Below are 17,371 nucleotides of genomic sequence, written 5' to 3' on the forward strand. Positions count from 1 at the left end.
CCTGGAGAGAGCTACAGTACTGGTCCAACTGTCCTCCTGGAGAGAGCTACAGTACTGGTCCAACTGTCCTCCTGGAGAGAGCTACAGTACTGGTCCAACAGTCCCCCTGGAGAGAGCTTCTGGTCCAACTGTCCTCCTGGAGAGAGTTACTGGTCCAACTGTCCTCCTGGAGGTAGTTACTGGTCCAACTGTTCTCCTGGAGAAAGCTACTGGTCCAACTGTCCTCCTGGAGAGAGTTACTGGTCCAACTGTCCTCCTGGAGAGAGCTACTCATCCAACTGTCCTCCTGGAGAGAGTTACTGGTCCAACAATCCTCCTGGAGAGAGCTACAATACTGGTCCAACAGTCCTCCTGGAGAGAGCTACTGGTCCAACAGTCCTCCTGGAGAGAGCTACTGTTCCAACAGTCCTCCTGGAGAGAGCTCCTGGTCCAACTGTCCTCCTGGAGAGAGTTACTGGTCCAACTGTCCTCCTGGAGAGAGCTACAGTACTGGTCCAAGAGAGCTACTGGAATCGATTTCCTTCAGTGGCTGACAATTACAGCGTTGATTGATCTGACATGTACTCAATCAGTCAATTGTGGTATATGTCGAACAGAGGGCGCCAGAGTACAGATAATGCTCAATTGCCTTCTTTTTTTTAAACAAACGCGAAGCAGAATTCGCTTGGATGGAATGGCACTCTGGACCAACTCTAGACCAGAGAGACAAAGTTAATTCCGGGGAGAGAGAGGGTGCTTTGTACCATGTGCTACAACAAGTGTATTCGGACCTAGGCATACAGATAAGAAGCAGCGAAAAGCGTTTCATCTCGCATTTACCGCCACTCTGAAGTTTGCAGTACTGAGTGATTAAAAACAACGATATTTGGACGTAGCCGTGCCAGGAGTGCCCTTTTCGAAACAGCAGCAATAAAACAAACAAAAGCGGTGAGGAACAAAGAATGTTTGAAATTCAGCTCTTGGACACTTAATGCACAATTCCTTCAGTTTTGTTTATCTCATGTATATGTTGTGTTTCTTTGGTTGGATATCATGCCTTCTCTTTCTCTCACCTGCTTGGATTAATTGATGACCAGACCACACCTACTAGGTTGGATTTTTGGACGCCATGGTCTATTCATAATAAAATATTTGCATTGTTTGTTATCCAGAATTTTGGGAACACCAATATTGCAGCGTTTAACATTACCTTTATTTTATTGTAACAGTAGTAGACTCGGCTCTTTTTAGATTTCGTTTTGTATTCTTCATCAGTTTAATAACCTCTGCATGCGTTTGTAATTTTGGATCCAATAAGAATGACCGAGGCCGCGGCGGGTGTAAAAATGTGTCAAAGATACCGGCGCTCCTGAGGTTTACATTTTGGAGGTAACGGAACCATTTCTAACACAGCCTATGCATGGAAAACATTGCTCATCGTATGTCAAAATGATGCGCACCGGCCCCGGCCTTGTCTATGAGTGGCTACAGAATCTTAAACTGCCTCAATACTTGGAGGGATTTGTGGACAATGGATACGATGATCTCGAAGTTTGTAAACAAATTGGTGACCCCGATCTGGACGCCATAGGGGTCCACGTCCAGCACCACCGACAAAAATTGCTCGACGCAGTGAAGAGGTTGAGAGAGCAGGAGAAGGAAAAATCTCCGGGTCTTTACTTCACCCTCGAGCCCCTGAACCCCCTGTACCCCTCTTCCTGTAGACCCTCGTTGGGCACCAACATAATGCACATCACAGAGTGCGAGAATGACCTCCAGGGGTCAAGTTCATGGACAGAATCCAACCAGGAGGAAGTTGAAATTGGGGCTCACCAAAGATGTCACCAAGAGTCATCATGTCCTAAAAACAACAATTTGAGTTTCACTGATTGTAAAGAGTTGGTGATTTACCCAAAACTGAAACTGAAGCTCTTGATCAGGGATAAACTTGTGAAAGATGGAATCGACCTCAGTGAGACGCCATACACCCACAAGGTAGGCTCCTATGTCATTTATTAATGTTGATAATTAGAATGCTTGTTCATAGACTGTCACATTCGATTACACTCTTCCCTCTGTGTCCGCTGTGATGAATAGTATGGTCAATTTCTTTGTTGCTGTATACCAGCAATTGTGCTCTGACACTTTCAGAGTCAGGATGACTACTGCTCGAGGCCTTATGGGCAGTCATGGACTTTAATACACACAAATTTAGAAATGTATCTACTCAGAAGTGATTTTGGGTCTATAGGTCTGACCGACACGCCTGCTGAAGCAATGCTCTGTTGTGAGAGTCCATTTAATTTATAATTCCTATGGGACACATTATTGACCTGGCTGGGTTAATGAGCTCAGATCTTTCAGACTTTCTGAGCTAACCGCTATATCATTGTTACTTAACTGTATCTTACTGTTGGTTAATCTGATAGCTTCCATTGTCTGTCACTGTAGCGTTGGAGACATAGTGTGCGTTCCAATTGGCACCCTATTCCCTACATAGTACACTCATTTTTACCAGAACCCTATGGGTCCTGGTCAAAAGTAGTGCACTAAATAGGGATTAGTTTCCATTTGATTGCCATTTGGAACTGACACAGAGTATTCAGACAGTGTATCTATGTCTACCTCTCATTCCATCCCTCTGCTCTGACAGTTGTTTTACGGAGTATGGCGTCACTTTACTGTTGTGACCCAAAATGCATAGCACATAGAATAAATGTTTTATCAGATAGGTGTTTTACATGGATGATACATTGGAGCTAATGTAAGACAATTACTTGAAACAATAGAACACTATGAAACGCCAAAGAAACCAGGTCTGATGACATCACATACGGTACGGATGCTCTGTGTACATCCCCCTCAGATGAATGCTTATTCACGGTCAGAGAGCTAGGCAGGGTCTGCAGTTGCAGACTGTAGTATTGGCTTTAACCTTCATTGTGGCGTAACGTATAGGTCTATTTAGTAATTGGAATCAGCACCACATTGCAGCAAAGGCCAACTCCTATTCTCCAGTATGGGGTTGAGCAGATTTTTGATTTGGGTTGCTGTCTGGTGGTGTTCTAAAATTGGTTCTGTGTCAGTGGATAGTGGTTAGACCTATACCGTATGAATTTGATTTCCTGACTCTGTGAACCAGACAATGCTGTCAAAAATGGCTCTGCCTTTCCACAAAGTCTTATTGGAGCTGAGATGTTACAACAGATGAAGAATACCTGCTCAGGCTGCGTGTTTAGGCTACAGTCTCGGGCTGCGTGTTTAGGCTACAGTCTCGGGCTGCGTGTTTAGGCTACAGTCTCGGGCTGCGTGTTTAGGCTACAGTCTCGGGCTGCGTGTTTAGGCTACAGTCTCGGGCTGCGTGTTTAGGCTACAGTCTCGGGCTGCGTGTTTAGGCTACAGTCTCAGGCTGCGTGTTTAGGCTACAGTCTCAGGCTGCGTGTTTAGGCTACAGTCTCGGGCTGCGTGTTTAGGCTACAGTCTCGGGCTGCGTGTTTAGGCTACAGTCTCGGGCTGCGTGTTTAGGCTACAGTCTCGGGCTGCGTGTTTAGGCTACAGTCTCGGGCTGCGTGTTTAGGCTACAGTCTCGGGCTGCGTGTTTAGGCTACAGTCTCGGGCTGCGTGTTTAGGCTACAGTCTCGGGCTGCGTGTTTAGGCTACAGTCTCGGGCTGCGTGTTTAGGCTACAGTCTCGGGCTGCGTGTTTAGGCTACAGTCTCGGGCTGCGTGTTTAGGCTACAGTCTCGGGCTGCGTGTTTAGGCTACAGTCTCGGGCTGCGTGTTTAGGCTACAGTCTCGGGCTGCGTGTTTAGGCTACAGTCTCGGGCTGCGTGTTTAGGCTACAGTCTCGGGCTGCGTGTTTAGGCTACAGTCTCGGGCTGCGTGTTTAGGCTACAGTCTCGGGCTGCGTGTTTAGGCTACAGTCTCGGGCTGCGTGTTTAGGCTACAGTCTCGGGCTGCGTGTTTAGGCTACAGTCTCGGGCTGCGTGTTTAGGCTACAGTCTCGGGCTGCGTGTTTAGGCTACAGTCTCGGGCTGCGTGTTTAGGCTACAGTCTCGGGCTGCGTGTTTAGGCTACAGTCTCGGGCTGCGTGTTTAGGCTACAGTCTCGGGCTGCGTGTTTAGGCTACAGTCTCGGGCTGCGTGTTTAGGCTACAGTCTCGGGCTGCGTGTTTAGGCTACAGTCTCGGGCTGCGTGTTTAGGCTACAGTCTCGGGCTGCGTGTTTAGGCTACAGTCTCGGGCTGCGTGTTTAGGCTACAGTCTCGGGCTGCGTGTTTAGGCTACAGTCTCGGGCTGCGTGTTTAGGCTACAGTCTCGGGCTGCGTGTTTAGGCTACAGTCTCGGGCTGCGTGTTTAGGCTACAGTCTCGGGCTGCGTGTTTAGGCTACAGTCTCGGGCTGCGTGTTTAGGCTACAGTCTCGGGCTGCGTGTTTAGGCTACAGTCTCGGGCTGCGTGTTTAGGCTACAGTCTCGGGCTGCGTGTTTAGGCTACAGTCTCGGGCTGCGTGTTTAGGCTACAGTCTCGGGCTGCGTGTTTAGGCTACAGTCTCGGGCTGCGTGTTTAGGCTACAGTCTCGGGCTGCGTGTTTAGGCTACAGTCTCGGGCTGCGTGTTTAGGCTACAGTCTCGGGCTGCGTGTTTAGGCTACAGTCTCGGGCTGCGTGTTTAGGCTACAGTCTCGGGCTGCGTGTTTAGGCTACAGTCTCGGGCTGCGTGTTTAGGCTACAGTCTCGGGCTGCGTGTTTAGGCTACAGTCTCGGGCTGCGTGTTTAGGCTACAGTCTCGGGCTGCGTGTTTAGGCTACAGTCTCGGGCTGCGTGTTTAGGCTACAGTCTCGGGCTGCGTGTTTAGGCTACAGTCTCGGGCTGCGTGTTTAGGCTACAGTCTCGGGCTGCGTGTTTAGGCTACAGTCTCGGGCTGCGTGTTTAGGCTACAGTCTCGGGCTGCGTGTTTGGGCTACAGTCTCGGGCTGCGTGTTTGGGCTACAGTCTCGGGCTGCGTGTTTGGGCTACAGTCTCGGGCTATGTGTTTGGGCTACAGTCTCGGGCTGCGTGTTTGGGCTACAGTCTCGGGCTGCGTGTTTGGGCTACAGTCTCGGGCTGCGTGTTTGGGCTACAGTCTCGGGCTGCGTGTTTGGGCTACAGTCTCGGGCTGCGTGTTTGGGCTACAGTCTCGGGCTGCGTGTTTGGGCTGCAGTCTCGGGCTGCGTGTTTAGGCTGCAGTCTCGGGCTGCGTGTTTGGGCTGCAGTCTCGGGCTGCGTGTTTGGGCTACAGTCTCGGGCTGCGTGTTTGGGCTACAGTCTCGGGCTGCGTGTTTGGGCTACAGTCTCGGGCTGCGTGTTTGGGCTACAGTCTCGGGCTACGTGTTTGGGCTACAGTCTCGGGCTGCGTGTTTGGGCTACAGTCTCGGGCTGCGTGTTTAGGCTACAGTCTCGGGCTGCGTGTTTGGGCTACAGTCTCGGGCTGCGTGTTTAGGCTACAGTCTCGGGCTGCGTGTTTGGGCTACAGTCTCGGGCTGCGTGTTTGGGCTGCAGTCTCGGGCTGCGTGTTTGGGCTGCAGTCTCGGGCTGCGTGTTTGGGCTGCAGTCTCGGGCTGCGTGTTTAGGCTGCAGTCTCGGGCTGCGTGTTTGGGCTACAGTCTCGGGCTGCGTGTTTGGGCTACAGTCTCTGGCTGCGTGTTTGGGCTACAGTCTCGGGCTGCGTGTTTGGGCTACAGTCTCGGACTACAGTCACACACTGTTTTTCCCTCCACTTTTACCAAATAAATTCATAATGTCACCAGCGCTGGTGTGGTCATCCTCAGTGGCAAAATGTTCAAAGTGGCTCGAGGGGATGCAGTAATGAGAATTCTATGCTACGGAATATTACGATAGGCTATATTCATCCTGGGCTAGGAAATGCAAAACTGGCACCTGTTGTCGTTCCTCGCACATGCTGACCATCATGATGGATTTATTTAAAGAGATGAAGTCCAGAAAGGCTTATTTTGGGAAACTATCTGAATGGACATAGCTAATTCTTTAACTCGTACACACCCACCCAAGAGGACCCACTGAACCAAAGCAGCCTGCTGCGCATCTCACTCAGACGCATAAACAACAAATCACATTTCTCCTTTCCCAAAAATGTATTATAAACCTTGCCACAGATTCAAATCCATTCTGTAGGAAATCAAAATGTATTCTAATGATCAGCCGCTGATCCATTTTAGTGAGACAATAGGTGGTTATGTTGATACTAATTTCAGTGCTGTATCAAAATCTGTGCAACCACTGGAATCCACTTTCACAAAACTCCTGGCAAAATGCATCGGTCATAGAATGAGAGGTTTATCAGATATTTATTATTCATCCTGATCAGTTTTTTTTTTTTTTTTTTACATGGATGAAACATTGGAGATAATACTACTTGAAACAAATAGAACACTATGAAACACCAAAGAAACCAGACCTGGTCTTCATAGCAGATTTAGAAAAGGCCTTTTGTTTAATTATGACTAGAATTTTTATATAAATGCCTGGACTATTTTAATTTGAGAGAATCTCTTATTCAACGGGTTAGATACAGTCTGTATAGTAACCCCAAGTGTAAAATATAATATTACAAGTATTGAACTGTCGAGGAGTTAAACTAGGTTGTCAATGTATGCCGATGACTCAAGACTTCCCTAAAGTCCGCCATCTTGATCACTGCACAGTGGAGTGGAGGGTCTAGATCATTTATCTAGCCTCTCTGAACTCTAACCTAATTATGAAAAGTGTACCACATTATGTATTGGATCATTTGGAAGACAACATTTACATTACCCTATAGTTTACCAATTAAGTGGTCAAATCTAATTTTTTCAAATCATTTTTTTTTTTACCTCTCCTTCTCCTGGGACATCAATGATTACACATTGTAACTATGCAATAGACTAGAAACATGATTCAAGTAAAGGTTGATTTGTAATTCATATATACAGAGGAAGAAGAAAAAATATGCATATCTAACTCCCTTCATCTACATTAATAATACATGTGTAACAGTATACCTTTAGACCGTTCCCTCGCCCATACCCGGGCGTGAACCAGGGACCCTCTGCACACATCAACAACAGTCACCCACGAAGCATCGTTACCCATCGCTCCACAAAAGCCGCGGCCCTTGCAGAGCAAGGGGAACTACTACTTCAAGGTCTCAGAGCAATTGACGTCACTGATTGAAACGCTATTTAGCACGCACCGCTAACTAAGCTAGCCGTTTCACATCTGTTACACATGCATTATGATAATTGTAATATTATAAGTACAAGTTCAATCTGTACTTCAATGCATTATAAGATGAGGTGGGCAGAGCGGTGTAGAAGACAACGGGAAAGAGGTGAGAACAGAGGCAGACAGCATATGATTAATGAATTACAGTGCTACCTTCATATTCTCTGTTCATCACAATTACAGTGTCTCTAGCGGGGTCTCCTAACCAGCCTTGGGCTCCCAGTTGGCCCGAAGGTTATCTTAAGAGCGGGTGAGGTGGTGATGACGGGACTGGCTTCCTATCTCACTTCAAAACATACCTGCAGACGAGCAATAGAGGGAGAGCATGATTAACTGAGTACTTTATGCTGAAAAACATACACATGAGGACAAACAATAGCAGATAATGTCAATACAATATACTGTATGTGGTGCAGACAACAACAACGGAGTGTACCTGAAATGTTTAAATATAGAGGGCTATGTGTCTCACCACTTTGTTATTGCAAGGCTAACCCCCAGGAAAATCATGACTTGGCAGCAACAGAGAGTCCCGTGAAAATGGCGGAGTGTTTATTTGGTGTAAATCTGAAAATTAGCTGCTGACAGCTTAAGTAAAAAAAAAAAAAATTATGCATGTGAGACAGGTTCAGGTTGTACAACAAGACAGACCGAGAGGAAGAGAGAAAAATAACACAACTGTTTAATTGCCTCTGGTTATGGACACTTTTGCCAGCAATAAAGCTTCCACGGCCTGTTCCTCGGACAGTGAACCTCTGTCAATATCTACATTTTCCACCCCTTGATCAGCTCGCACTCTGGAGTAAAGAAAATAGCTTATTTTTTGTAGATGTGAAAACAATAACTGAGATATGATTAATTACTGAGAGAAGAATCCGCATCAGCCCCTCAAGTGAGGCAGCTTGCATTTCTGAATGCAAATCTCTCATAAAAGCAAAATATGGTCAGCATTGCGGTGTGCTGCTGGTTATAACATGGCAATAAAGAAGAGAGAGAAAAGAGGGACCAGTTTAATGTTTTAAGTGGGATGCTGCAGTTTTGCACATAATGTATTTGTCTTTGATATGGTGCAATATTCTATTTTACTGTTCAGATTGTATTAGTTTTGAATTGTTACATTTATATGCCCTTTGTTTATGTACATTTAGAAAGTAATACTTTAAATGCAAATGTATAACAAACCAATGCATTTTTAAATAAATTGTGGTTAAAACCTCTCTGGGATATGTGGGACGGTAGCGTCTCACCTCGCCAACAGCCAGTGAAATTGCAGGGCGCCAAATTCAAAACAGAAATCCCATCATTTAAATTCCTCAAACATACAAGTATTTTACACCATTTTAAAGATAAACTTGTTGTAAATCCAGCCACAGTGTCTGATTTCAAAAAGGCTTTACGACGAAAGCGCACCAACGATTATGTTAGGTCAGTACCTTGTCACAGAAAAACACAGCCATTTAGCCAGCCAAAGACAGGAGTCACAAAAAGCAGAAATAGAGAGAAAATTAATCGCTAACCTTTGATTTTCATCAGATGACTCTCATAGAACTTCATGTTCTATAGCATTATAAATATTCACTTACCTTACTTTTCACTTACCTTACCTCAGAATGCACTCCCAGGAATCCCAGTTCCACAATAAATGTTTGATTTGTTCGATAATGTCCATTTATGTCCAAATACCTCCCTTTTCTTCGCACGTTTAGTACACAATCCAAACTCACGAGGCGGGGACAAGTCCAGGCGAAAAGTTCAGACGAAAAGTCATATTACAATTCGTAGAAACATGTCAAACGATGTATAGAATCAATCTTTAGGATGTTTTTAACATAAACCTTCAATAATGTTCCAACCGGAGAATTCCTTTGTCTGTAGAAATGCGATGGAACGCAGGTAACTCTCACGTGAGCGCGCGTGATCAGCTCATGGCACTCTGCCAGACCCCTGACTCAATCAGCTCTCATTTCCCCTCCACAGTAGACGCCACAAACAAGGTTCTAAAGATGGTTGACATCTAGTGGAAACCTTATAGGAAGTGTAATATGACCCCATAGACACTGTATATTCGATAGGCAATGACTTGAAAAACTACAAACCTCAGATTTCCCACTTCCTGGTTGGATTTTTTCTCAGGCTTTTGCCTGCCATGAGTTTCGTTATACTCACAGACATCATGCCAAGATAATCCATCCACAAGACAGTGTGCCTTATCAATAAGATAAGGGTCTTGACCTGACTGCAGTTCAGTGGGCAAATGCTCACCTTCGATGGCCACTGGCACGCTGGAGAAGTGTGCTCTTCATGGATGAATCCTGGTTTCAACTGTACTGGGCAGATGACAAACAGCAAGCATGACGTTGTGTGGGCGAGTGGTTTGTTGATGTCAACATTGAACACAGTGCCCCACGATGGTGGTGGGGTTACAACGAACACAATTGCATTTTATCGATGGCAAATTGAATGAACCCCGTGTCGCAAGGATTTGTACACAATTCCTGGAAGCTGAAAATGTTTCAGTTCATCCATAGCCTGCATACTCACCAGGCATGTCACCCATTGAGCATGTTTGGGATGCTCTAGATCAACGTGTAAGACAGAGGGTTCCAGTTCCCGCCAATAACCAGCAACTTCGCACAGCCATTGAAGAAGAGTGGGACACTATTTCACAATCAACAGCCGTATCCCCTCTATGCGAAGGATATGTGTCATGATGCATATGGTGGTCACACCCGATACAGACTGGTTTCCTGATCCACGACCCTTCGGCGATGTCATTTACAAAATAGCCTCCAACACTCAGCAAATTGGATGCGGTCGATCACAGTGCCATCCGTTTTGTCCCATAGCCCCATATACTACCCACCACTGCGACCTGTATACTCTTGTCGGCTGGCCCTCACTAAATATTCATCGCCAAACCCACTGGCTCCAGGTCATCTATAAGTCTATGCTAGGTAAAGCCCCTCCTTATTTCAGCTCACTGGTCACTATAGCAGCACCCACCTGTAGTACGCGCTCCAGAAGGTATATTTCACTGATCACCCCCAAAGCCAACTCTTCCTTTGGCCGCCTTTCCTTTCAGTTCTCTGCTGCCAATGGCTGGAACGAATTGCAAAAATCACTGGAGCTGGAGTTTTATATCTCCCTCTCTAACTTTAAGCGTCAGCTATCAGAGCAGCTTACCGATCACTGGACCTGTACACAGCCAATCTGTAAATAGAACACCCAACTACCTCATCCCCATATTGTTACTTATCCTCTTGCTCTTTTGTGCAAGTAGAGATACTGGGGTACATCTATCACTCCAGTGTTAATGCTAAATTGTAATTATTTAGCCTCTATGGCCTATTTATTGCCTTACCTCCCTACTCATATACATTTGCACACAGTGTACATAGATTTTTCTATTATGTTATTGACTACGTTATGTTTGTAACTCTGTTGTTTTTGTCGCACTGCTTTGCTTCGTCTTGGCCAGGTCGCAGCTGTAAATGAGAACTTGTTCTCAACTGGCCTACCTTGTTAAATAAAGGTGAAATACTTAAAAAAATATAAAAATAATTAAAATGCCTCAAATTACCCGGCGGCATCCCCCTTGCGTGGCCATAATGCACCCTAAAAGAAATCCATGCCGTTCTCCCTAAATGCTCCCCGCTCCGAAGCACCTCTCATCTCACTCACACAGCTCTCCATCAGGTGATCAGGTCATTTTCACAGGCTACAAGTGAAGACCGATACATCGGGACGCCTTATGAAACTCTGTGGTGCATTGTGAAGATATTCAAAGTGCTGTCCACATTTACGTCAGCCAACAAGATGAGTAGGCCTAACGAACAGCAAAATTCACTAGCCTATGTTAATCTACTATCCCCCCATAGTACAAAACTTGAACAATTCTGTGCAAGAGAGAGATAAATATTCCAAACATCGTCTGGGACAGTTGTGGGATGTGATAGATCCCAAGTTGGTGCAACCACTAACATAAAATGAAACTGACGCAACAGATCAGAATGTTTAGCTTAAAATGTTGATAAACTATTAGGCTATTTGAATAAGAAACAAAGGCATTGTTTTTTAAGCTGAGCATCATTCACAAGTGATGGGCTAATATTGACACCCATCAGAATATTCTTGATTTAATCTTGTCTTTACATATACTAAATGGGTGAAATTAGTTTTTTTATTTAGAATGGACAATTTTCATGCACCTGTCTCGAAGCAGGGGAAGAAATGCATGTAATCTCTGCACTTAAATAGTGAATGGAGGACGCTTTTCCTGTGGTTAATTTTCATACCAGCCAGGTAGTCACCGCAACAGCCCTATTTACACTCCTAGACTTTTTCCACATTTTGTTTTTACAGCCTGAATTTAAAATGGATTCAATTGAGATATTTTGTTACTGGCCTACAAACACTACCCCATAATGTCAAAGTGAAAATATGTTTAATTTGAAATTAAATGTTTAAATGTCCCCTTTGTTATGGCAAAGGTGCTTAACAAGTCACATAATAAGTTGCAAGGACTGTGCAATAATAATGACTACCTTCTCTGTACCCAACATACAATTATCTGTAAGGTCACTCAAACGAGCAGTGAATTTCAAACACAGATTCAACCACACAAACCAGGGAGGTTTTCCAATGCCTCGCAAAGAAGGGCACCTTTTGGAAAATAAAAAAGCAGACATTCAATATCCCCTTTTGAGCATGGTGTTACACTTTGGATGGTGTATCAATACACCCAGTCACTACAAAGATACAGGTGTCCTTCCTAACTCCGTTGCCGAAGAGGAAAGAAATTGCTCAGGGATGTCACCATGAGGCCAATGGTGACTTAATGTCTGTGACAGGAGAACTGAGGATGGATCAACAACATTGTAGTTACTCCACAATACTCACCTAATTGACAGAGTGATAGAAAGAAGCCTGTACAGAATAAAATATTTCAAAACATGCATTTTGTTTGCAACAAGGCACTAAACTAATACTGAAGAAAAATTGGCAAAGCAATGAACCTTTTGTCCTGAATACAAAGTGTTATGTTTGGGGTAAATCCAGCACAACACATTACAGAGTAGAACTCTCCATATTTTCATGCAGAGTGGTAGCTGCATCATGTTATCATGAGTACACTTGTAATCATTGACAGGAGTGTTTTAAGGATTAAAAAGAAACTGAATGTAGCTAAGCACAGGCAAAATCCTAGAGGAAAACCAGGTCTACTTTACATCAGACATTGGGAGTTTAATTCCTGAGTGGTCGAGGTACACTTTTGACTTAAATCTGCTTAAATCTATGGCAAGACTTGAAAATGGCTGTCTAGCAATGATCAACAATCAACTTGACAGAGCTTGAAGAATCTTAAAAAGAATTGACAAATGTTGTACAATCCAAGTTTGCAAAGCTCTTAGACTTTTCCAAAAAGACTGCCGAAGTTGCTTCTATAAATTGACTCGGGTGTGTGAATATTTAAACTACCATTTAAAAGTTTGGGGTCACTTACAAATGTCCTTGTTTTTGAAAGAACACTTTCTTTGTCCATTTTAAAAATAACATCTTATTGATCAGAAATACAGTAGACATTTACAACATTAACAATGACTATTGTAGCTGCAAGCGGCTGATTTTATTTGTATTTTTATGGAATATCTACATAGGCGTACAGAGACCCATTATCAGCAACCATCACTCCTGTGTTCCAATGGCACATTGGGTTTGCTAATCCAAGTTTATCTATTTAAAAGGCTAACTGATTATTAGAAAACCCTTTTGCAATTACACAGCTGAAACTGTTGTCCTAATTAAAGAAGCATTAAAACTGGCCTTCTTTAGACTAGTTGAGTATCTGGAGCATAAGCAATTGTGGGTTCGATTACAGGCTCAGAATGGCAAGAAACAAATACCTTTCTTCAGAAACTCGTCAGTCTATTCTTGTTCTGAGAAATGAAGGCTGTTCCATGCGAGAAATTGCCAAGAATCTGAAGATCTTGTACAACTCTGTGTACTACTCCCTTCACAGAACAGCACAGACTGTCTCTAACCAGAATAGAAAGAGGAGTGGGAGGCCCCGGTGCACAACTGAGCAAGAGGACAAGTACATTAGAGTGTCTAGTTTGAGAAACAAATGCCTCACAAGTCCTCAACTGGCAGCTTCATTAAATAGAACCCGCAAAACACCAGTCTCAACGTCAACAGTGAAGAGGCGACTCCGGGATGCTGGCCTTCCAGGCAGAGTTCCTCTGTCCAGTGTCTGTGTTCTTTTAAGAATGTATGGGCTACGCTGGCGTGGAGTTGCTGCACAGATGGTTTAGTCAGCCCGATCATTGGCAGAGATGATAGATTCCATAGAGGGTTTTAAAACGAGACGTTAAATAGAGGAGCAAAACATGAAAATAGTGGAGAAATGGAGGCAGAACTAGGGACCAGAGGCTATGTCAAAAAGATGTCTGCCATAATCACAGCATTTGTGGTTTACTCGGTCGGCCTAATTTGATGCTACCCTAACTTATTTGGTATGGTCTCTGATAACCTTTATTCTTAGGAATCTGGCATTGTTTGCTCTTTTGTATCTGCCTGCTGATATCAGACGGCTAACCAGTACTTGGAAAAGGACACAGCCACAGAGAGAGTGATCCATGTTCTGATTACAGCATTTTGGAACCGAGTCAGCAGTTTAATTTGGGGATTCCTCGGGAAACCAGGACAAAAGACCAGGGTATTCCATTAAGTTAGTTGATGCAATTATAGGCTACAGGCCAGTTAGAATGACCATTGCTTTCCACAACCAGAGAAAGGACCACCAAATTAAAATGCTGTGAATCGTAGAATTACATGATTTCTAATTCTATGGAAGGGTATGTGTTGGGGATAATGGGATCAATCAGAACTGTTTCGTTCAAATAATAATACATGTTATTAGTCTTCAGCATGGTAACAGCTAGTGTTTGTGCAAAAATATTCTGAATTGTTATTGCATAGGCTTGTAATTTTTATTTTAGCTTTATTCAACTAGTCAAGTCAGTTAAGAACAAATTCTTATTTTCAATGACGGCCTAGGAACAGTGGGTTAACTGCCTGTTCAGGGGCAGAACGACAGATTTGTACCTTGTCAGCTCGGGGATATGAACTTGCAACCTTTCGATTACTAGTCCAACGCTCTAACCACTAGGCTACCCTGCCGCCCTAAGATTTATTACTATCTGACAGCATTATAAAGTCCATGCTGCTGTTTTTGATGTCCTAATTGGATCGATGATAAATAGATGTGTGCTGTAATTCCCAACCGTTGGCTTGTTCCGATGTGTTCAATAGCAGCATAGTACAATCAATCCTAACTGAGCCCTGTACTTTGGTGCCTGTCTACTCTCCAAATGGCACCCTATTCTCTATATAGTGCACAAATTTTGATCAGAGCCCTGTGGGCCATGGTCAAAATTAGTGCACTATAAAGGGAATAGGATGCCATTTGGAATGTGGACATTCTGTTCTGCAGCCATTGGTCAGTTCACATGTCCAGGCAGCCAACCTATTATTTACTGTTGGAGGGAAAACAATTAATACAATTAAATACCCTTGTAAATGACCTAACTACTGCCCGGTGTCTGGAATGGACAATGTGTCTTACAGAAAATGGCGAGCATTAAAGAGGCTATTCAAATATAGCTGTAATCTCGGTCGAAATTATACGACCGCAGCCTCTGGTTCCACTTTCTCACAGTGCAGTTAATCTGTGTAGAAATACTTTTGTTTAGGTTTTTATCATTCTTTTGACAAAGACAAGACTTTGAGAACTAAGAGCTCATGTAAATATAGCCCGTGCAGTTTGTTTTAGTTGAACATGCAGGCAGGCATGGTAGAGAACCTGGGGTTTTGTGAGGACTTAACAGTGTATATAATGAGATTTCTCAGTTTTAATTGACATGGAAATATTTGCTGTTTGTCATTCCATTGTGAGGCTGCATATGGGAAATTGTTTGTCCCACCAGACCTCTAGCCCAGAACCTGGACTGGTACTCTGGCACGTTCTTAGAACAAATGGCTAACAACAGTTCTACCATAGAATTGGAATGAGTTGTATAAATTCTAAAGCCTTCCTCCAGAAGGGGTAAGTCTGTTTTGGCCTTGAGGCTCTCGAGGACAAACAAAACCAGCAGGCTCTTTTTAGACATTTTGGCCCAAGATAGTCTGGCTGAATAGGACCTCACAAACACACAGCGCTATAGAAACCGACAGACAGATGTCTTTGTTACAAAACAAATACAGGATTACATTTTTTTTGTTGGTCTTGTTTAAAATGCATGTGTTTCTTAAAACAGGTGTTGGCTACTGGGTTATACTGTGCTCTTTGTGAGAGCCTTTGCAGCAATGGGGATATCCATTGTCAGATACAAATGTAAAGAGTTGTGCATGTTTAAATGAAGACGCATCTGACCAAATGTGAACTTGCTTCCATAACTTCTCATGGGAATCTCATAGAACTTGCGCATCTGTCAAATTGTGTGTGTCAAACAGTTATTTCCACATTTTCCCACTGCTTCTAACACAAGTTTGGCTTGGAATGACAATGGAGTGTCTGTGTACAACTCTGCTCTCACACTCATGTCGATCAGGCCAGACCTGGCTGAACTCAAACTAACAGAACTGCTCTAAGTGTTTAGTCTAAATATACACTACTGTATAACTGCCAATTCACTCAGTAGTTCTGTCTCTAGCCTATAGCCTGCCAGACATTTATAATATACACTACCTCTGTACCTCCCTACCAGTAGACCTATAGCCTGCCAGACATTTATAATATACACTACATCTGTACCTCCCTACCAGTAGGCCTATAGCCTGCCAGACATTTATAATATACACTACCTCTGTACCTCCCTACCAGTAGGCCTATAGCCTGCCAGACATTTATAATATACACTACCTCTGTACCTCCCTACCAGTAGGCCTATAGCCTGCCAGACATTTATAATATACACTACCTCTGTACCTCCCTACCAGTAGGCCTATAGCCTTCCAGACATTTATAATATACACTACATCTGTACCTCCCTACCAGTAGGCCTATAGCCTGCCATACATAATGTAGCCTAACTCTGTTGATTGTCTGAAGTGTTTTAGTTACGGAAGGACCCATAGCTGAATAGCAGCCTTTCAGACTTTCTGCCAGACCAACCAATGCACCTGCTCTGATCGAGCTGCTCGTGAGAGGAAGCCATTCTTGTGTTTCTCATGTTGTGCTACGTGTACATAACATGTAACCATGGCAACGCAGAGAGTATGTGCACGTGTGTCCTGTGTATAGCCAGAAGGCTACATCCCATCACAGTGCATTAGTCAGTCTGTATACAAGTCATACCTGGCCTTGTGCTTTTATGGTTTTGGGCCTGTTTTTTTGATGATTATTCGTCATGCCACCAATCACATCTTGTTCAGGTACAGGCCCTCCTGCGGGGATAACGCCCCCCCCCCCCCCCCCCCCCATTCCTTTCCAGGTTTTTTAAATTTTGAGGTGAATCAGTGCATTTTATATGTCACTTATTGGCACAGTCCCACTAGATTGTATGGTACTCACTAGCCTCTCTGGAGGTGGGCCCCTAAAGATGTCGTCTGGTACAGTCCCACATGATACACAAACTGCACTATCAACTGAGCAGATGTAGAACAAGGGATTGCAATCACAGAGTAGATAGAGGTATTATATTCACTGCTTAGTAGTGCTGAGCGATTTAGTGCTTTTGTGAGGTCGGTCTGGTTAGATTACAAATGCATTATGTAGGTTGAATGCTGTAACAACACAGAATAAAACCATACCAGTCAATACAAGATAGTAGTGACTGCCTATTAATGCTTATCACTTAACCATTTATTCCCTTTACTTTAATAAAATATACAAGTTGTGTAGTGGGCAGTAATATTTTATGTGAATATACAGTATATTATATATACACACATCACATGAGACTTGTAATAAGACAAAGGTAATTAATTTCATGGGCTAATTGCTTAATCTGACTCCATAAAATAAATAGCAATATGTAAGAACACTATGGTTGAGTTACAGTAATAGAACACTATAGTTACAGTAATAGAACACTATGGTTACAGTAATAGAACACTATAGTTACAGTAATAGAACA

General features: G+C 43.8%; 1 protein-coding gene across 5 annotated transcripts in view; it reads left to right on the forward strand.

Annotated features, from left to right (window-relative positions):
* The first annotated feature begins 637 nt into the window (after positions 1-637).
* Positions 638-17,371, forward strand: part of LOC109904287 (SAM and SH3 domain-containing protein 1) — a 101,049-nt gene continuing 84,315 nt past the window's right edge. For 3 of the 5 annotated variants that reach the window (XM_031787809.1, XM_031787808.1, XM_020501531.2), the window contains exon 1: positions 935-1,974. In XM_031787809.1, coding sequence (XP_031643669.1) covers positions 1,396-1,974 — 579 coding nt within the window. In that variant the 5' untranslated portion in view covers positions 935-1,395. Of the gene's footprint in view, positions 1,975-17,371 lie in introns of all 5 variants that reach the window. The other 2 variants (XM_020501530.2, XM_031787811.1) reach the window with 2 other exon arrangements.

The sequence above is a fragment of the Oncorhynchus kisutch genome, linkage group LG14 (assembly GCF_002021735.2).
Source record: "Oncorhynchus kisutch isolate 150728-3 linkage group LG14, Okis_V2, whole genome shotgun sequence".
NCBI classification, from domain to species: Eukaryota; Metazoa; Chordata; class Actinopteri; order Salmoniformes; family Salmonidae; genus Oncorhynchus; species Oncorhynchus kisutch.